At 42.7% G+C, this 22853-nt stretch overlaps 1 protein-coding gene across 9 annotated transcripts in view; it reads left to right on the plus strand.

Moving 5' to 3' along the window:
* The window catches only part of LOC124185937, a 30153-nt gene extending 7548 nt beyond the window's left edge, over positions 1-22605 (plus strand). For 6 of the 9 annotated variants that reach the window (XM_046577175.1, XM_046577172.1, XM_046577174.1 and 3 more), the window contains 14 exons: positions 8782-8881; positions 11722-11944; positions 12081-12282; positions 13130-13351; positions 14592-14741; positions 14985-15336; positions 17030-17160; positions 17279-17524; positions 17797-18052; positions 18188-18415; positions 18512-18695; positions 18805-18975; positions 19212-19362; positions 19650-22605. In XM_046577175.1, the coding sequence (XP_046433131.1) occupies positions 8821-8881; positions 11722-11944; positions 12081-12282; positions 13130-13351; positions 14592-14741; positions 14985-15336; positions 17030-17160; positions 17279-17524; positions 17797-18052; positions 18188-18415; positions 18512-18695; positions 18805-18975; positions 19212-19362; positions 19650-21077 (4005 nt within the window). In that variant the 5' untranslated portion in view covers positions 8782-8820 and the 3' untranslated portion in view covers positions 21078-22605. Of the gene's footprint in view, positions 1-8781; positions 8882-9087; positions 9260-11721; positions 11945-12080; positions 12283-13129; positions 13352-14591; positions 14742-14984; positions 15337-17029; positions 17161-17278; positions 17525-17796; positions 18053-18187; positions 18416-18511; positions 18696-18804; positions 18976-19211; positions 19363-19649 lie in introns of those variants that run through there. The other 3 variants (XM_046577177.1, XM_046577178.1, XM_046577179.1) reach the window with 3 other exon arrangements.
* The last annotated feature ends 248 nt before the right edge of the window (positions 22606-22853 follow it).

Below are 22853 nucleotides of genomic sequence, written 5' to 3' on the forward strand. Positions count from 1 at the left end.
TGTTTTGTTTATGTACATACAAAACTTCTCTCGTATGTATTCCTATGCGGATATAGATGTGCTCTAGCCGCAACCGATAATCAAACGGTACGACCAATCCCTACCTTGTTCGCTAAATTAATGAGGTGAAAAAGTTGCGGAGAACAGAAAATAAAAATCGTCGAACATCATGATCGGTTGTGGTTTCAGATCCGTTTGTAGTTTCACAAGTACGTCAGCGATTGGATATCTGGCAGGCTCTCAATGCGGCTCTTTTAACATTGACCTAAAACCACCGGATTCTGTATAGGCAAATAACAGTTTTGCGAAGATATATAAATTTAGTTGCAGGACGTCTCGTTTCTTTTGGATACCGAAATGTGTAAACGCAAGGGCTATTCAGGCCGGTATACCGAACAACGGGGATATCTGGAAAATGGCGAAACAATTCATTGTCAATAACATTATACCGATAGTCGCATAGGCATCCCTTCGCTTGAGTACTCGTAAAAAAAATTCAAGTCCGAGTCAATATTTGACGGAAATTTTCTAGTTTAGGGTCATTGGCAAAGTCATTCCGCGACTTTGATTTGTAAAAGAGATATGTAGACAGTTTTCCGTCTATAGAGGCTGTTTGTCAGGTATCACGTGCGTCGCATCTCGCGGATTCAAGCAAGTTAATAGCGAAGGGTAAAATCGGTTTCCAGTTTAACCCTGTGATTCGATGGCCCTTATTTTGTCGTAAGCCTTCGTTATACTTATCTTGAGCTCTTCTTCTCTATTGGACAGTCTGTCATATTCACCCCTTGTATCGACTCGTGGTTCCTTTCTCGGTTGTTTCTCGATGTGGACTTTACGTGGCATCATGAACACGTTGTCAAATGCATAAACGATGTAGATGGGTGCGACTACGAAACTTTGAACGCTCACCTGGCCCGACGAAAGTAATATCTCGTCAGAGTAAGACCGAAGGGCCTTCTAATTTACCCAAATTTCACAAGTGTGGGTTCAAATGATTTGTTCAAGATGTTCAGAGTAAATTAATCGATAACCATCCATCGTGATGGTGCTGATGAATGGTGATGATGAACAGTGGACGTTGCGTTGTCCAGCATATACTCAATTTCTGTCTTGTGGTTACGCTGGAAAACCAATTTTTTGAAACTACGCGATGCTCGTTGATTGAATCGGATTTGAAGACAGTTTTTATTGGATCAAAGCCAAATTTCTCATACCGAAGTCTTTGAGGTCGCCGACTACGAGTTTCGTATGAAAATTTGAAACCACAAAAATAGTGGATCCAATATGGCCGACGGAAGGCACGAAATTTCAAAATTTTTCTGGAAAAAAGTTTTTACTCTAATCCACGTGTCTGATTTTCGAGACATAGGATGCGACAGCTGAGAGGCGGCGGGGGGAGGGTAGGTATGTCTACCGTAATTACCACTAGACGTGTATGCCGTAGGTATGACGCCTCTGTAGCGTTCGCGTAGTTAAGTGTTGGTACACGCAACGAACGAATTCGTTACGTTATCCGGTGACAAGACTGAAAAATACAAACGGAAGATCGTCGTGATTCCTAAGGCTTCGGGCGTAGGATTCTGTGTAATCTCTGGTAGAGACGAATTTATTTCATGTCAGTAGCAACCGAAAAATGATCGTTTCATTCCTGTTCCAGAGCATCTCAACTTCAGAATTTGAGTTTCGCTCGATCATGCCCCTGTAAGTAGTCGATCACATTCTTCTAATTTTTACACATAAAAGGATCATCGCCTTCGTTAAGCTTCAGACTTTATATACTAGTACATAAAAGTGGATTACAGAAGTACGGTAAGTAAATATTATATATATATATATATATATATATATATATATATATATATATATATATAAGCTGTTTCCACAGCCCTTGGCGAACCGATGCACAAGGTGGAGAGAGTCAAAGTTTTTTCGTCAACATTTCGTATTAGCTCAATCGATAATACCTACACGTGTAGGTATACAGTTTTCACCACGATCCGTTGACGCACCCAGTCACGCCAGGTCATTATAGGTCACGCGAACTAGCGTGACTCGAGTAACCTCCCATCCCCTTCCATCCCTAGGCTGCCTCACCCGCCCTTAACATACGGTTCCTCGCAAGTAGTCGACATTCAGAGATATTCTCCTCTCACCCGCTAGATTGTTTTATTTTTAATCACATCACATCGGCTGGCTACAGTTTTGCATATTTGCATCTAGGTATATATGTAGATGTCCCATGAGTTTATCCAGAACATCCTGTTCATTCGGTGTGAAAAAAATCGATCGGAATTTGTGGGGATGCCAACTTTGGATTTGATTGGCGGAAATACAGTTTCAATCACTGTTCCACCATCGCCGCATCGCTCGGTACGAATATCCGATGCTGATCACCAACAAAACATATGCGACCGAACGCCTTATTTATATGCGCAGAGACGTTGAAAAGAAAATTTCACGCGTAGTTTGAACTGAACTGTATCGCTCTCTTGAAAAATTTGACGAAACCCTGGGCGAATTTGGAAGACTGGTCGGCCGCGGTGTGTGAAACGGTCCCACCGGATCGATGTTGAGTCCATTAGGCTTGGCTAGGCAGGGCTGACGTCGCGTTGGCCGGGAAGCCTTTTACCTTTGCTACAGCTATATAATGCACACATAGATTCTGAAAATGTATCGATGTGCCGGGGGTTGTCCGCGAGTGAAGCTCTTATTCTTTACCGTATATGTATACGCTGGGACTGTGGCACTGTAATACAAGACGAGCAATTTATCCGGTTGGAAATCCGACCTAATTACCACCATTTCCCCTTGGTAAATCCGTCTTGGTCGAGGCAAGTGGAAAAGTATACGAAAATCGAAAACTCGGCTTTCTATCAACAGTATCCAACAGTATGTGGATTCACGCCACACGGTGGTATACTCTAATTCAGCACCAACCCCGCATGTAATGTCCGAAGTAGGCGACCCTTTCCACGAGTGCGTTGCCATGGTTACCGCGGTGGGAAGATACGCCGCGTTATGTAAATCTCGTTCATGAAGAACCAAAGCCGATTAGTAGAACGTACGTGTTATGTAGGTACAGTTTCGGTCCGTTCGGAATAACGACTTCTGCTCGGATGTTGTCCGTCTCGTATACGATGTATAATATGTGTCCAAGTATCTTACAGGATTCAATCAATTTTTCGTAACCTTCCACAGATTTGATACGCATTCTCGTTTCACTCGTTCATTGTTGCGTCCAGCCCGGAGATTCCACTCTGTGCCCGTACTTTTGTCAGTTATTTATTGTATCCATGCCCCCGCTATAGTTTCAGCGTTAATAATCCAAACTTAATTGGTACACGAACTTGAAACTGTACCGGATAAGACGACACGTAAATACATTGCCAGGTTACGCTACCGTGACTGGTTATAATATATCAACGGTCGGTTCGTTTAACTCGAGTTTATCGTTGCTTCGTTTGAACAAATTGGAATTCCCGCTTCTAGGCTGACCTCGAAGCTAACATTGTTACAGTTTGTCAGAAAATCTTTCCCCGATTTATTGCGTATGAGCATTCCTTAGAAATCTATCGACTACGTACCGCAGCTGTATTCACATGCAATGCAGCACGTTAATAAATACTAGCGATTATTCCCTCCGATGTGGAATAAATTGGAAATATTTCCTCACCGTGTGTCGACGATTCGCATAAATATTGTACAAATGCCTGGGTACGATATAACGTACATATCCGGTTCGTCACGAAGGCGGAATAGAAGAGCGCAATATCGATTATTGCGTAATGACTAACTGGCGCTGGGCGACAGAAGCTGCGGGAACAAACTGCAGAGTTGGGGAGAAGTGCGACCGGTGGGTGAATGCGAATGGGGCTCCACAGGGAGAGCAGTTTTCAAAGGAGCAGGCCTGCCTATAACGTATATGTAGGATATTCGTCCGCTTGGCGAAGAATCGGGAGGGGTGAATTGGGGATCAGGGGAGTCCCGGCACGTGTCGAGGGAAGACCATTGTCAGGCAAACGCTCGCAAATCGCGCCTACGAATTTATTCGCTTAGTTTTAGCTCAATTGTACAATTAGCTCGGCATTGCCGTGCGATTCTCATTTATTATGAAATAATCGGCTTATCGTTCAATTTTTAATCCAATATCGCACCTCTTTTTAAATCAAATTAAAAATACTTTTTCACAAGCTGAACAATGTTCACCGCTGTGTTGTCCACTAGAGCGCGTGCAATGCGCGCGGTAACTTTTTCCCAAAATATTATTGCATTCGCTGACAAGGACAGATGTGTTTCCCCAGTTTTGTTACGCTGTTTAGAGTCAGCTCGGACCGGAAAATGATAGTACATTATGTAACAAGGGAATAAAGTCAAAGATCAAAATCGAGTGTGAATTGAAATTCAAAAATATAAAATACAAAACAAGTTCAGGTGAAATTCGGTACAATGTATAACAATATATATGTTCGGTGAGCAGTCTTTCCAAACGGTTTCAAGCAATATCATATCATTTCGTTGCGTTGGTTTATTTTTCACCTCGTTTGAAATGGATGCCAGGATTTGTCCTCAAGTTGACGGTGATAAATTTCTAGGTGCTTGGGGGCATGGCGCGTCAAACGATGCAGCCCGGAGACTGGTAAGAGCTAGAGGCACCCGGGCACTCCTTTGCAGGCGCTCCCATCCAAGACGAACAAACAAACTTGAATTTCCGGTTGAGCAATCTGCTAATGAAGCGATCGTTGAGGCCTCCCTCAATTACTTTTCCCCTTTCAATGATATCCCAATCAGAGCGGGTATAGGAATACTTTTTACAAACATGTATGTACATTTATGTTGATGCTTCGTTATAATTTCAGTCGAACGATTGTACTTCTGCTTGTTTGAAAACTCTTCTGCCTCTTGTCACTCTCGATTGTCTAGACCCCTGCTCAGAGGTTCACAGCAAGGGATACAAGGTATTCAAGTCGTCACGTAACGCTTTATACTTTTGCATTCGGGCTCGGTAGTCGTTACTACGCGAAAGGGTTAATTCGGGATCCCAAACGTGCCAAAATAAAAACAATATATGTTAAAACAATATATATATATATATATATATATATATATGTAAGTTTGTGGCCTGTTTACCCAAACTTATCTCTGAAAAACAACAAACACGCTGAACGGGTTACGGAAAGGATAACCAAGAGTGACCATCGCGGAATCATCGCCTCGGGAGAGAGGGAAGTGATTGACAGGCGCTCGAGACATCCACTAGTGTTATAGTGGATACTCAGTAAAATATATTGTAAATTATATTGTAAACTTATTCTTTTCATTGTCAACTAAGCCTATAATCCCGATCGTCAAAACCGACATTGTTGTTGATTTAGGTGACTATAAGTGTTATAATTATTTTTGTTATTATTTATGTAATTATTTGTAATTGATGTTAATATAATGTTCTAGTATCGTTTCTACATCAACCCAAGTCGTTGAGACTCAGGAATTATTATTTCCGCAACCCTTTTAAGTTATAAGAGTCACGCTTATAACTTAAATATATATATATATATATATATATATATATATATATATATATATATATATATATATATATATATATATATTTGCATGTATAACGGAAAGAAAGATCAGAGGATGCCTCGCTTGCATTCGTTTAATTGATTCCGTAAATTAAACAATCCTTTCGACTTGAACAACCTGAACGTAAACTCAGTTGTGTACAACGTATATCCATTTGATTACCGCGAGGTGCAGGTATAAGCCCCATAGGTATTAATACGGAACGTTAATTCTCACTGTTTCAAACCCTGCGAATTCTATTGCGGTGCTGATGTCATACGTATACGTATCACCTTACGTGATAGTACAAAACATAATTCAAAACGAAAACCTTCCCCCTGTATTTCTCTGGCGAAGAACATAGATAAGTGGTCAACTCAAAAGACCGCGGGAACTTGATATTGCCGCGAACAATATTGTTGTGGACTTGATATTACCCTGACCACTCACACTTCCGGCACAGCAACAAGGATTTCGACTTTGGTGCATCTTGATATTTGAACGATTTAATTTATCTTATTTTGCATCGATAGGGGTTCGATTTAAATGATTCAACTACCGCCACGTCAAGGAATTCGATCCTCGACCTTATCGGCCCAATCCGGACCGTCGAATGTTTATTTGCGTCAAACCACCTCGCGGGGAATACAGACTAATTGAATAAAATGATTTATATTACATGCATTAGATGTGCCGAATGGCGTGATATTCCTCTAGTGTAGTACATTGGCAAGATGTATTTCTCGAGAGTTGTTGCAGAGTAAGATAATAAGCCGCGGTCCAACCTTGCTAAACGGTCGTGATTCCAGTTGGATTTGCAATTTAAATGATTACTGAGTATACAATGTTCGCAGTGCAGGTGCGCTCCCTTTAAGATCACGGGCTCCTCTCAATAGTTAACTGCGAACCCAAATTAGGACGTAACAAAGGCTGGCTTATACTGAATTAATGTTTAAAATTAAATTCACTCGTTTCTTACGGGCCGGAGTTAACGATAAGTGATCTTGCATAAATTTCAGTAGCTCGGTACGATTTTGAAGCAATCTAAAGAATAGAAAAGTAATGCCGTTTGGAAAATATCAATTACCGTGTAGGTATGATCAAGCTGTATCCGAGAATGAAAATAAGCTTCGAAAATATATTGAAAACGAAGTGTCGAAGAGTGAAAAAAGCGAAGCTAACCGGCTAGGTACAGTGTGTCTATTTGGTATATAGGCGTACGACTGAGTTGTCGAAAGTCGCGTAAATTAGAAGCGAATTCGGCGCTGAGAACATAAGTCGCCAAAACAATGACCCAAAAGCTAAAGTAAAGTTGCCAAAACTTTGAGCTTGATGTGGAAAATTGTGGCAGCTACAAAAAAAAAAAAAAAAAAAAAAACAGCACTCGCCTTGTAGGCTACGCTTAAACCAAAAAACGACGCTCGGGTCAGATAAAATTTGTGCATTTATTGGCGCAGACGATAACAACGGGAGACGGAGGGGCCCGTTTAGAGAGGAATCCACGGTATGTTCGGTAATACCTACTTCGGCGTGATAGAACTCTTTCACTGCGGAACATTCGTATAGATCCGTTGACGTAGAAAATCCCGTTCGTATCGCCCGGACACGGGAGTAGTCGCATGCGGAGTCACGTCGGCCATCGACTGTATCCAGCGGAGATAAGGTCAGTGTTTGGTTAGACGGCGCACCACATCTTATATCCGTGTCATGTAATATGTAGGTAATTAATATATGTACGTATGAGTACAGCGGAACTCGGCAAACAGCGTTAGCTGAACGACGCCAATCAAGTTTAATTTTTTCATTCATTTTTAATATTTTCATAATTTGTTTATTACATCACATTCTTGTATCTTCAAGTTCCCTTTTTTCTGAAAATACCGAAGACGCTGTGTTTGGTGACTGATGGTCGTTTGGATATCGCGGCATCGTAGTTTCTCGAAATCGCCGCGATCTATCGACTCATGGCAGCACCGATGCCTGATCTCTCGCGGACCGTCGTCGCGGACGAGTGAGCGGGCGAGCGGGCGAATTCTGAGCAGTCGTCGGAACGGCGAGCTTCCGAAAACACGTTCACGGCGAGGCGTAAGGCCGATACACATCCAACCTAAACGAGGTTGGCGAAAACAGTTCTTGTCATAGAGATCGAGAGAACGGCAACGGCTCGAGATTATCCGTTGCTTTGACAATGAGCTTGTGACCGAGGGGACGGCAACAACGGCTCAAGATCCCTCGGTACGGATACACGAAAATAATGTGAAAAACAACGCATTATACCTATACGCGAGATTGCGACGGCGTGAGTCATACGGGGGATGTACGTTTAAGTATATTAGGTCGATTTGATATCATATAATGGTATAGAAAATAAGATCGTTATCGCGTCATGGGTTTTTATGCCTCAGGCTTTCCCCGTATGAGCTAATAAATGATATTACGATTCGACAGATCAATCATTGTGAGTTCTCATTCTAAAATTCAATAATAGAACTTTAACTCCCGTCCTTGATCCTTGAAACCAATACGAAAATCCGAAGTAACCTCGAATTGAAGGAGCTTCGACCACACACGCAACAAGTTCCGAGGTTTTTTAAATATTAATTACACTCAATGGAAAGATTGTATTGACAGAGCGATTGTTCTAAACTTGGTGGTAAAAGAAATCACGATTCTCCACAATCTGTAAAATTTAATGCAACTGAAACTAAAAATATCGGCGTCATTCGTACACCAGCTGACCCGTCCTGGCTTCGCACGTTCAGACAAATCTAACAATAAGTTAAATGTACACTCAACCAAGCAAGTGTCTCTCCGCTTGGAACTTGCACGAAAGATGGCTTTGTAACCCCGAAACGTCAAGTTATCCATCACATCGCACTAATGTTATATTTCACGTATATACAACCATTTGGTTAACACACGTCGATAAAGCAGTCAAGCAGTGCTTTTTCTTTCGACCGATTTTACAAGTATTGAGAATTCTGACTAGAAACTTATTTTTACCAAAATGAATTATATCTTGCATTACTCAGGGATAGTTTAGCTTTTTGTTGGTGAAGAAAGTTTTTAAAATCGGTTCAACAGTTTCAGAGATTACCACTTACGTACAAACAAACAAATTTTATCTCTTCATAGTATTATATTATTAGTATACATAGACTCAGATGCTTGTCAATAAACTAGCGAATAGAGGTTGACACTTTTTGCTTATTCCAGAGGCTGCCGGCGTAATAAGCCACCAATGCCGCAGTGGACATGAGTTGGTTGTCCAGCTGGTCACCATTGCAGGTTCTGCTATTCATCGTTATCAAATATGGTAAGTATTGATGTGTAATTTGAAAAAGTTACCGAACAGGTACGCACGGTACACCCATTGCCATGTACGTGCATACCTATATCTATAGCGGGCAAGATCAAAACAATAACGAATCAATATATCGTACTGGTTGTATTCCGTTAATATTTCCGTCGCAGCGCCAGGCAACAGACAACCAAAACCACTCCTAGGTGCTTTCTCACTGCCATTTCTGAAAAGGTATGCTAATGTAGTTCACGAAGTCCGCGTGAGCCGCCAAGTCTAATCCATTCAAACGTGACAGTACAGACCTAGAATATAGCTTCAGTTGCCGACATCTTGGCGCTGCTGTCGCAAGATTCACGGTGTCCGATGTACATACGCAAGCTTAGGATGAATGTAGGTGCAGTGAAAGGTAGCGCAATAGCAGAAAAAATTGCCAATGTAATAAATTATAGGTCTGGAATATCGCGAGAACGTTATCGCTTTTCTTACAGTAATAATTGGCCCTTGTTCTGGCCTATGGTACTTACTAGTCAGCGAAACTAATGACGAGCCACATGAAGTCAATGTACGTACCGAATGAATCCATTCACCAGTTAATTTCTATAACTGTCTGTGATTTAAGAGTCACTACGTTTGACATGTGTATTTGTCCATCATCATATTTGTCCATTTTATTTTATTCAAATTAATTTATTGGCACAATAAGTTTATAATTTTATCAAAAAAACAAAAATGTATATATCTGTCTAGTCTTATTTAAACATAATTTTGACTTGATGTTATGGACCAGAGGATTTTAACGACGATTTAACCTCAAAACTTGCCTGATGAAGTTGGAAAATAAATAAAACCAACGAAACGTTGCAAATTTTGATAAATTGAATCTGATCAATTCTGTCCAAGTTCCCGAGAAAATTTATTATTCATTACATTTAACATGGATGAGAACCAAGATTTGAATTTGTATAACTTTTTAGAGTATGGTATTTGCGAAGTGATAACGAATGTTACAGATCGCACTTACCCGGCCCTCTATTTTCGCCCACGATTCTTCTAATTAATGCATTCTCAGATCCAAAGAGCCTTTTGCAAGAGCATACCATGATACATACACCTGCGCACCATGTGCGTACTCTCTGTTTAAAGAGATAGATGTAGATAGTGGATCATTAACGCAGGGTCCAAAAATTAGCGATAAAGGACAGGAGTCAGTGAATCGGGGTGATGGTCGAAGATGGATGATGATTATTAACGGTTGAACTGTGTATGCTTTATTTGAGAAAGATATGCGAGCCGCATCGTGAAAGATCAGAATGATAAACTGGTTACCATTATATTCACGACGGAAATTGCAGTACATGCCAGCATAGCTTGTATACCTAAGTTATGCTGGTATGGGAGAAAATAAGAGCAAACACAAAATGACAAATAATATTCAATTTGGCCTTCCATCAACGAGGTATCTTACAAGTAAGCTGAGAAGCGTCGAAAAATTACGGTGATAAATTTTCCTGCAGGGGTGTTGCGTGGTGCAGGGGGCAACACCGTTTAGTTTACTGCCTGCGTCATTAATATCGTGGAACGCGCGACCACTTATTGCTGATACACGCAGAAAATGCCTATGAAATGTAAGAAAATCGCCTGTATACAGGCTGATTTTCGAAAGCACCCTTGCTCTCGAGGAGATGTAAAACGAACTCTCCGACGAAAGCTGTAACTACTACTAAGTTGTAAAGTGTTGATAAAATTTTGAGCATTCAATTGACGTATACTTTTACCTATGTGACAAGACAGGCGTATCCTCTCAACATGCCCTGCGGTAATTTGACCATATTACTCGTGACTACTCATAGGGGATACCGGGGCACGACGGCCCATCTAAGCCGCCAATTTATTTTTCGTAATTTTCGAGCTCCGAGTACAAGTTGTTTCGATCTATCTCGAACAAATTCATCATTGTTTTGCCATAATTTGAATAAAAAGGAAAAATTTTCCGCAGCATCGCCTTTGTCTACGCCTTTATATGTATATATTAACGTGCATAGTGAAGAGTCTACGAGTTTCATATTTTGCCAAAAATGGACGTGACTCCGTATCTGGCAACAATGTTCACATTATCTTTACGAGGAACTGCCCGCTAATGAATATTTAAATGTTCCTCGACGCACTCAATAGACGCTAGACGGATAGTGTTTACTCAATTGGCTCAGCTCGCGCCACGTACAATGCAACCGTATAGCCAACTTCATCACCGTATCCTTAACATTTCTGTTGTAGTGTGTCTTGAATGGTTGCTGCACAAATCCGCGATAAGCTGCTATAAGTTTTTCGGTCTGATATTTTTTTATTTTGCTGGAATTCCGGATAAAATAGTCGTTGCGTACAAAGGTATATGTATAATAAGCAAACATGTGCACTCGTAAGTACTCGATCTGGCAAGTGATAAATTATACGCAAATCGGAATTCACCTTGAGGATTAGTGGCAACAAGAGTTTCGTTTCGAAAATACCGAGCCCCGAGAATCGTGTCAAAAGCCCAGGCAAAGCTGCTAGCAATCCGACGAAAGCCCTGAGTTGTTGATACGTACGCGGGTCGAACCCATAACCAGCAGGAGTCAATGTCATCCTAGTATCGCTCTAGATATCCCCCACGGTAATGCCGCCTTGGGGACCCGAGGGTTCTCGGCTTCGTTTCTTACCCGCTGCAATTTGCACTTCCGCCATTGCTAAAGGAAGGGTGGGAAAGTAGCGTATACAGGGTGTCTCGGTCAACATTCGAATCGCAACGTTCGTCGTATATACTTCATTGTTAGTGATGTGGAAGACAACTTGAAACACGAAACTTCTTGTTTCAGCCAACCTGAGCGTGATTATGCCCGTAGACAAGTCTATAAGCTCGCGAGTTGTAGTCGCTGCCTCGCATGCCGCTTTGTCAGGTGATCTGGCCGTTCTCATCCTAGGCTTACACCCTTCGGACGAACCCACAACCGTACCCCTGACCGATACGGATGATGCGGATACTGTCCTGGAAGAAGAGCGAGGAGGTACAGGGATATTTCAAGCTCCTCTGGTCTTGAGGTGCGTATGAGAAACTTTAAATTACGTCATATTTTGAAAATACAAGAAATATAAGTCGTCTTTTGCATGTAGGTAGTCGCGTGACATGAACATTAATACTGTTCGAAGCCAATTATCGGGCGTGGTTACGTTTCAGGGTATTAAGATTGGATGGCTTTACGTCTGAGCTTGTGGGCCAAGTTACCGTCAGACCAGTTCCTTCTGCGGGTGGAAATCTTTCCCTGACCGTGCCGTGTGGTTTTTTATCACGCGGGGGAACTTATTCTCTCCAACTCGTGAGAAAAAATTCACCAGTGCCATCTAAGTTGACTGATATCTCCTCCATACACGACATTCAGGTAAAACTTTTGAGGTAATGTCGGAAACAGGCTGAGCATAACTCTGGAAAGTTACGGTATAATCTAAAATAATATGGCGTTAGTGGATACAGTAGGACGGAGCAAATGGGTAATTATATACATACATGGGTTGCAATAACGTGACGGATATATTGACATCTTTGGGTTTAAAAACTTTGAAAAAAAAGATGTAGCGCGATTATCGACACGAATTGTCTTTGTTTCGCAGCACGATACTATGAAGGAACTCCAAACAAAACCGCGCATGTACCGAACAACTTTATTTCATTGGACCACCAGGCCAATTCACCCCACGCTCTTACGTCCACTTATCATCAGATCTCCCAACTCGGCCGGACCTAGGCATGCTCGGTTAAACTCGTCAGTATTTCCAAGTTATGTCGGCTTGTTGAATTTCGCGTTGAAATTCAATTTCGTAACAGAGTAGATTGCGATGCGATACGCAGTAAAGAGGTTAATCGGCAGAATTATTAATTAACAAATACTACATATCGTTCAAAATAGCGACTCGATTGTAAGGAAAGATAATTTGTTTATTTGTTATCGGCCGTAAGTCACAACGAAGCAAGAGTGCGGGTAGTGCAGGAGAAAAGTAAACGGGTATATTCATAATAAAAATCAGATACCTGACTATCGGTTGTTTCGAAATCGATCTGAATCGAATTACCGCATGAAGGCTGACTAGCTCATCGTTCAATTGGTTCGCGCAAGGGTTGGACCGACACAGAGTTAATTAATCAGGTTGCAGAAGATGAAAGAATGCAAACCTACGTGTACATTTTCTCTAAACTGTTTTCTTTTTACCAGTTCTGAAATTGATCAACAGATGCGAACGACCTTAGACGTCAGATGGCCGACACCTTCGCTTTCCCTTGAACCGCAACACTTCGAAACATACCCGAGGCAACCGGTATTGGCAACTATAGAGTACACCGGAGTATCCTGTACACCCTACGCGGGGGTTCCAGTCGCGGCTTACTCCCTCGAGCTGATATACTGTGGTCCTAGTGTGCTTTCCTGTGATACGCGTAACAAGAGTCACGTGCAGGTATGTTAATATATATGCTACGTCCGTTGATACTATTGCCAAATGTAACTTGTACAATCTACATATGTACGTGGCTATATAAATAGGGTTCTGAGCTTGTATACTTGTCATCCTCCACTTGTCACGTCTCCTCTACACTCCGCACCCCTCAGAAAGTGAACTTCAATCTTCCATATTATATTATCCACCTTGAGAGCGTACTGTAAATCTAAAATTCTATGATATATCAATATCAATTTTAATCACAAACGCCTCGTTCATTCATCCGTTTTACCATTTATTATTTGAAACAGAAAATTTTTCGGAAAGCTCTATCAATTTATATTCATCATATGAAATACGCTTTCTTCTATATCTCATGTGTGTATGTACTTGAAGCGAGGAAAGAACGCTAAGTAAGACAACCAAACATTACGGATGTGACGAACTCTGGGGTATATCCCATAGTTTGCGAGTCGAACCGGCGACTGCTACTCCGGTAGACTCTAGGCAGGGGAGGGGGTACACCGGATACGCATATGATTTAATCGAATGCATAGATATCTTGTCGAAGGAGTTTATTTTTCACATTTCTTTAACTACTCTAGGTTGTCGATAGTCTCACAATCAGTGATGTGCACGCGTGAATGTACCGATCGACCATATCGTCCTGACAAAGGCTATCTCGCGAGGCTGGCACGACCCTAGCTTTGGCAGAGCGGAAACCGTCCCTCTGAGACGGCCAGCTTCGCAGAGCCAACGGTGTATGGAACTACGATAGACCTAGGCGCGGGCTCAAGGATGTGCTTACCGAATCAATCGGCGCGCACGTTGAGCCGCTATCACACGAGACTATCGCAACCCTGGCTTTTCCAGGGCGAAAACCATCTCCCTGAGATGGCCAGCCTCGGAGACCCCTTCGTGTGACGTTAACCGACAACCCCCAATACAGGCTTGCGTTCTTGTCCGCGCCGAACTATCTGCGTCGACGCTCCAAATTCAACTGATCGATCTCGGACTCACGCGATCGGTATTCGCGTAAGCGGCACCCTTTTTATTGGTCGATCGATACATCCGAGGTGCGACAATTTCTTTGCCGTTACAGCTACCGGTTTCGCTTCTTTCAAATTTGACAGCATTTTCACTGATTTAACCACCTCACTCGACAACAACGGAGGTAACGCAGAAACTGCCGATCGGCAAACGGGAATTGTGTGACTGATTTCCAGGGCAACTGACGCTTGGAACTATGATTTTCCAGGTATTGTATTCCGAAGAGATCATGGGATTCCCCGCACAAAAAGTTATCACGTTACGATGTGAACTATTCGGGCAGGCTGGGCACTACGCGCTGAGACTCAAGCCTACCGCTGGAAATCCAACCGCGCCAACCACGAGTGCTTACATCAAAGTGAGTCCTTGTTTTTCTATAACCGTCGTCAGCCTGCAGACCGGGGGACAGGTGATAACGGAAGGTCAGACTGATTGATGTCATTGTGTTTATGCATGGGAAATGGTGGAGGTTATTAAATGAAAATCGCATTTACGGGATGTTGGTTGAAAATAATAATCATAAGACGGGTGCTCAATAGAGTTTGTTAACAGAGTGATACAGTACAGAGTAATGCGGTGAAACCCTTGTGTCATATTCCAGGTTGAATGGTCGGACGAATTCGTTTTCAATATACATGCCAGATCGGTTTACCCCTGCGACGGAGGAAGTGGCGGTGTCTCGGTTCTCTTCGAGTATCCCGCGTGCCGTCTTCAAGGCGATCGTGTCCGGGTATACGGACGCCTTAGAGCGGACGTTGCTTCACTTGCGCCACCCTCTACGCTTCATTATTTAGCCGAGCTTAAGGCACCCCCTGGTAAACACACCTTGACCTTCGACTGTGAAATATTCACGGAGAGGTTCGTCGAGTACTGCTTCAGCTACGTTAGTCAGGCCATCACCGGAGCAATGTCACAAGTTCGGGTGGACTGCATTCCAACGTTTCTACTTCAAGGTGAGTTACACAAAAAGTTAATTGTGCACGGCCACACGCTGTAATCTTCACCCACGTTATCATATTTTATGTTTCCTCGCTCATCCTTAAGTTTGTCTTGGAAATGTGTGAAATCTTCTTCAATTACTGTTCAGCGCCAATTGCAGTAGTTACGAATCGAGCGTGGCAGTTGGCTACAACTACGACGAGGAGGAAGCATAAGTCTATATTGAAGTTTCCGAAAAATTATGAAAATTCACAATGTCGATGATACAAATATCTATGTATAATACATCAACCAATACTCGATACCATATATGACCAGAAATCGTTCGTATTATTTTTTCTACTTTCTTCTCCTCGTTTTTTATTCAAATTAATTCGAATTCGTGGTAGAGCATAGCTATTTGCGTATAAGAATTTTCGTCTGTTCAAGCACAGTGTATGTATAGGAATGTAATGTGTAGATGATGTGTTTACGCTTTTGAATCCTTGCTTCTGACGAGAAGCCACGCAAGACGGGCAAAGCCGTCTAATAAATGAAATGCGGACGTGCAAATCATTAATTACGAGAAGAATATTGTTGAAAATTGACAATTCGAAAATTTGGTGATTTCGAAAAATTAACGACCGAGCCAGGAATCGAACCTGGGGGAACCGATAGGAATGTAATGTGTAGATGATGTGTTTACCTTTTAGGGTAAAGACATTACATTCCTATATATACACTGTGCTTGAAGAGACGAAAATTCTTATACATTCATACCAGGCACATGAAAACAAATTTGAACTCACTGGCGATGAGAGAAATTAACGACAACAGAGTCAGGGCGGCTAGGTGGTCTAGTGGAGTAAGGCTCCGGTCAAGCATCTCTGGACGCCAGGTTCGATTCCTGGCTCCGTCGTTAATTTTTCGAAATCACCAATTTTTCGAATCGTCAATTTTCCATAACTATTTGCAATCGGGGCAGTTTCAAAGATTGCAAAAAAATTACCACAGCTATGTCCAATTCTCACGAACAATAAAAATACCGTGCGTACGTTAATATCGTCTTGGCAACCCAAATTGAGAAATACGCGTAGTTGAAAAATGTTTCTGTTGGTCGACTGTAAGTAGATTATAAATTTCACTAACCACCAACGAGTTCATGCCACAAAGTTTCACTACCATTGCACGAGCTACGCATTTCCACGAGCTCGGAAGTCATATTACATTCAAAGTACATCCGAAGTTCTATACATGGAGATGAAAAGTTACTTTTCAGTTTCATTTTGTACAATTGGCAAATAGATCCAGCCAAAAAGTATGAAACGATTGAAACATTCGAATGTGTTCAAAATCCATTTCTGTAATACATCTCGCAGGTACGAATAGATTTTACGATTCGTGCAAATCTACTGTGGCGTAGATGGCCACAGGGTAGGTAATGGCTATAATTGTATCAATTTTTACACATAATTGAGCGCACCTCATGTTAGATTGATTCTTAAACTTACATATCAGTCGTACTCACGATAACCGGTGACCAACACTTGGAGTCAAACCCAGCTACTGATACGTTCACAAGTTTTTCAATCCACAGGTCCATCCATTCAATTATCTGAAGCTTAGAATATCGGGGGCGTCGGTACACTTTTTTAATTCGTCTGAATGTACGCCTGTGTGAGGTAAAATGCAGTTTTGGTCAAATTAAACATATCGTTACCACTCCAGATGGTGACGCGGGTGGATGGGGACCTTGGAGCCAATGGACTCCCTGCAGTAGTTCGTGCGTTGGTGGGACCAGGCACCGGTATCGCTTTTGCGATACACCGCCACCAAAATACGGGGCAAAATTTTGTCAGGTTTGTAATTGACGCCGCGAACGATTGCGCGCTATTCTTACCGGAAACGCATAACAGCTACTCACGCCTTTCGCTACGTATTTAACATATGTTCAATGGTTGCGTTTCACTTTTACAGGGACAGGCAGTCGAGACCGAAACATGCGGTGGTACGAATCATTTGGATCTTCATGGGAACTGGAACCTTGCAGAGTGGGAGTGCCGCCACGGCAAGGAATTAGCTGCAGAGAAACCAGAAGTTGCCGCTGAGATTGGCAGTGTGTGCAGATGTGGTTGTTTAGTTATCCTAGACAGAAATAAAATGCAAAGAATCCTGGCCGCAAGCACACAGGCCTGTCCCGGTAGATCCTTTTGGTTGGTTCAGGTACGGTAGCAATAGTTTGTTATCATTATTTCAGCAGTGTGACGCGAATTCGCGAAAACGCGCGATGCGGTATATATAACGACTATAAGTGCTCCAGCTTTAAGTCTCTTCAAGTATTTTTGCTGACGAAAACTTGAATACGCCTGGCGATAAGTGAAATGTGTCGTCTATTGAAGGGCATTCGTTCGTGTACTTATTCACGACCAGCCGCGTATCAGGTCGTACAACATCGTCCGTACACTATCGTACCATGTACTATCCGAATGTTGCAGGCTGAAGCTGACCATAGGGTTCGCCTTCACTTGGACCAAGCAAGATTCCCGTGTAAGGAACAGTACGTCAGGGTACGTGACGGGGATTCTTTGACTGCTGAACTGCTGGCTGATGTGGCTTTCGATAAGAACTCCCCGATTTCCGGCACCGTCACGTCCTCGGATACACATTTACTAGTGGAATTCTTCAGCGGCGAGGAATCAGCGGTTCACGCATCGTGCGTCGGCGGATATTTGGCTCACGCCACGATGTTTGGTGAGAATCGCAACCGACGTTACTTCCCTCGTGACATTGACGTACCTACCTCAGAATTTGAAGAAATTTCAATCAGATAAAAATAATCCAAGTTCGGTTTAACTTTGCCTTCTAACATCATTGCTTCTGTCGTAGCCAATATTTTCTCGGCAAATGAAACTGCTATGCCGGCTGACTTTCTGTCACCAAAAATAATGGCGGCGGCGGGAAGATGGGCGCAGTGGTTGACGCCGGCTCATTTGGCGGCTGCGACGCTTCTTGTTCTCATATTCCTCGTATCTGTATTCTTGGCGTTACAATACGCCTTCAAGTACAGAAAATATGAGATAGCCGAGGACCTTGACAGTCTCACAGACAATTCCGGTTAGTCGGTTTCATCGATTAACCGATGAATTTATCAGCGATGTGACGTTTGCACCAAGACTTCTTGTAGCGGGATTGTAACTACGACTTTTCCAGCTTTCGGTGGATCAATGCAGGGCTTGGCAAGGAGGGCAAGGGCATTGTCATCGGCAACTCTCTTCTCCGAGGTGGTCTCTCTCATTCGATTACCCAGAATGGGTTCCCCCAAGCACGCGAGGCTTCAAGAGGCACCAGCCGATGTAGAGGACGACTACGAGTGCGCGGGAAGCCAAGCTATAAAGTAAGGGTGTCAGAACTGAAGGGTGAAAAAGTTTTTCGCACTGATTATAATTTCTGCTTTCCAAAGCTCGAGTTTCGATGAAAATCACGTTTCGTCACATTGCTTCCAGAGACGATTCAGAGGTTAGCGAGAAATCTGGGACATTGAAGAGCAAAGGCTCGGATGAAAATTTGCAGACGACAATTGTTCAAGGCTCTGTGGACACGCATGGCAGGCAGTCATCGACTTGCAGTATACCAACACTCGGACAACCTGAGGTCAAGTATGCCCGACCGGTCAAGTAAGTAAGCCACCTCGGCATGTCGTCCGTTGACATTTTTTCCGTATCACGTATTCCGTCTGAATTTATTCAGTAACCTGTGGTGTGGCAAATCAGAACCGCCTTGCGGAGCATGAAAATACGTACAATCGTTGAACAATAATTGATTGAGATCGGCTATAAGGATTTAGATTATTTGTAATTCTTTCATCGTCATTTCGCCTCTCCTAACGATGGTCCCGATTACTTTCTCGCAGGCTGCGGACAGTTGTTGGCCCCATCAGTCCAGTTTCCGAAGAACGTTCAACCTCGGAATTGAGCAGACGTTACAGTATAACCAGCACCTCGATCAGTCTGAATAATGTAAGAGTCCCTCACCCAAAATCATCCACCTTTCTGCAAGTCAAGGTACACGATCATCCACTATACACCATGTGTTCTCATATCTATCGTACTATACTGAACCCTCCTGAAACCTATCAACCTTCAAGATTTATTTATCTAGAAATATCTTGGATAAGTCAGAGCAAGAAAAGAATAGCTCCCGGGCTCGCGAGTGTGAGATTGATGTTTATCGCATACGAAACGGCATGATCGTTTTTCCCCCAATTTCCGTTCAACGATCATGCCTGCCTTTGCTAATTTTCTACGCAGGAAAGAATTATCATGAAGCGTATGGTTTTATTGAATTGCAGGGTTTTTCACCTGCTAGCACGTCGTCAAACGCGTCGAATTTGCGATGTGGCAAGGAGTCGAAGGATCGACGAAACAGGGAACGCCTACTTCAGGGACCAGGGTCGGAATTCAGCCTGGCGAACCAAGATATGGACTTGGAACTCGATTACTACGACTACAACGTCGTTAATGCAGGAGCTGCTCCCGGATCTTATCTGGGTATGGACCCAGCGTTTTTAGTATGGATACCCCCACTTGATCCCGGAGAATCGGATATAATGCGCGCCATCGAAGAGGATCATCATTACGAGGAGATACCCGAGCGCAGGGGCAGTGCTGGGTCACGTTTGAAATTGAATACGGAGGGGGCTTCCTTGACACCATCCGAGTACAAATTGATGAGGGAGAGCAAGGCGAGGACCGCTGCCCCGGGTTCGGATGGAACCTCTGTGCATTGCCAGAAGGAGATATCGCCAAAACGGATTGACCATGGTGAAAGTCGACTTCACGACGAAATAATCACGGAGTACAGAGCCAGGCTAAGCGAAGGTATTCTACCGATTCACAGAATCCTCGAGGAGTCTAGAGTAAGGGTCAGCGACGAATCGTTGGCTAAATATGTTCACGATGATGCTCTCAATATTGTGCATGCGGACGTCATTCCGAACAGGATGACAGACGAGGGTGAGAAATTTGAGGCAAGATTTGCCCCGAGGGCGAACAGAATCCGACTTTCTGACGAACAGGATCGCAGGAGGAACAAAACCACAAGGAACCCGGATTTGACCAGGGAGAATAAGTTCTCCGACGACGACGGGGGTCGCTCGAGGATGCCGGCAAATGCGGTGAGCACATTCTCTGACGAATTAGACTGCAGCTCGAAGGTCCGTCCGAGTCCAAGCAGGAATCGCGGTGTGTCCGAGGAAATCGTTAGGAACAGGGCATATAATGAGAACGAACTCACGAAAACTCCAGATGGTCTAAGAGAACGGAGAAACAACTCCGATGCATCGAGGTGCCGGACCAATGGCAGGGGTTCGGGAGATCCGGACAAGGATCGCCGAGACTGGAACGACGAGAGTCATCGTGGGAATATCCCTATGCCAAATGAAAATACGGCGAACGCCCAGCATTTTAGGTTTAAAGAGGATGTAGCCGAACTGAATATAATCAGCGACGTCAGAGTTGGTAACGCTGTCAACATACCCCTCAAGGAATTTCCCATCGGCAGATTCGCCGACTCACCGGCAAAAGTCCACTGCAGGCCGAAGGACAAAAGAAACGAAGCGAATCTCCAGAAAGAGATCCAAAGTCCCGATTACGGGGTCGAGATTGACATTAAGGAGGACTCGAAAGGTTTCTACGAACTTATCGGCGAAGGGGAGGATGGGTTGAAATTTGCCGACGACGATGACGATTATAATATTGATAACAAAGTGACAGCTTAGACTTGTAGAGGCGAGAAACCGTGTCCCTGTGGAGTGGGTTGGGCTTCGGTTAAACTCGACCTTACGGCGCAATTCACCGTCGTCGTCGGCAAGCTAGAAGAATCTATGAAATTTGTTAGTAATAATCAGCAATCATAGTGGACTGCCGGACGATGCGAAGAGTTACTATTGTCAGAATTGGGAGAAATGTATACGTTTATACGTATGGATATCCACACAGTAGTCTGATTGTGAGAGTATATGGATCTCCCGCGAACCGTGAGAGAATGTGATTCTTAAGAGTGATACAGCTAGCTTGGCGCTGCTCTTCAATAAATATTGTAAACAGTGCGTGAGCCAAGATATTACCTACTGTGAAGAATCACGTTCTCATTCTATTTGCGAGGTGACCATGAGCTTATATTATACACTACCGTACGATTAACCGACTGGCGGTCAACAAGGCCTACGGCATTGCACGTGAATCTACGACCTACGATCGGGCCGCGTATTTCGGGCATTTTTCGGTGCAATGTATTACGTGAATTATTTTACGAGTATGGACAAACTAGTCACAAATAATAATTTACTTGAAATTTATTTATTTATACAGCCGTATGAACGAGTGCATTAGCTATAATTATGATAATACGCGTATCGTATCGTGTCGTACTAAAACTTAATTTAGGGTACACGTAGCGTCAAACTTCGATTACCGGATGTTTTATGGAGACAGAAATTGCCGCGAATCATGCGTTACTCCTCTACATAATATGCGTGTGGGTGGTATCGGTAATAAATTCTTTAACTTGGCCATTTCGTTTCAAAATCACATTTTATCATATCGAAGAATATCGGATCACAAGTCGCGTGTGCGGTTGTAATAATGCATAATATAAGTGAATATTACTGAATATACTTACTTTGTGAACGATTTTTAACTTTATGCATACTACGCGTCAAAGTAGATACTACCGTACGCATGGTAGACGAACGAAATCGCGTACTATACGCATATACTTGTGTAAAAATTCATGTTCGTTACAAGGGCTAAGATTTAACACACCAGTCTGTAAAATCTCACTTTGCGCTCTTGTATAAGCGAAACTGTTTACAATTTTCTAATTTCAATGCGTCTTGACGTTTTCAGACTTCTAGTATCCGAAAAATATCTAGTCTGCCCGTCTATCCCGAAAAACTCTCGTCATGATCTCTGTAACGGCCAGATGAGACAATGTGAAATTTACACGACTTCAAATTGAAATGATAAGCACGATAAATTGCCATTATCCATTTTTTTGACCGTACGCTTCTATCGAAAAAAAAGTCGATAAAATTCGAAGGACTCCGACACAGTTTTTATGATGTTTATAGAAAATTTTATACAGATTGCTATAAATCGTATAAAATTATGCAATGGGGAAGCAATTTTGTGAAAAATGAAGGAACCATTAAAAAAAAAAAAAAAAAAAAAAAAAAAAAAAAAATCAAGAATATCAGCGGTAAAACATTTTGAACATACTTGATTGTACTTCCAGCAATTAAATTGGGTTGTAAAGTGATGAAAAGTACTGCGAGTAATACTATTTTTACGACTTGTTCACTAAATTTCACTTTGACGTTATCAGCATACATATTATGGGCGTATGATACGCCAGATCATTAGAGTAACATTGCTCATTGATTTTTGAGTCAAGTTTGAACGGTTATAAACGACCGCGTTAGTGCAGAAACGCACATATTACCATGATGTAATACCTGCTTATACAATGCACCTCGTGAATAAAGGTAAACCTA

Source organism: Neodiprion fabricii, chromosome 7 (assembly GCF_021155785.1).
Source record: "Neodiprion fabricii isolate iyNeoFabr1 chromosome 7, iyNeoFabr1.1, whole genome shotgun sequence".
NCBI lineage: Eukaryota > Metazoa > Arthropoda > Insecta > Hymenoptera > Diprionidae > Neodiprion > Neodiprion fabricii.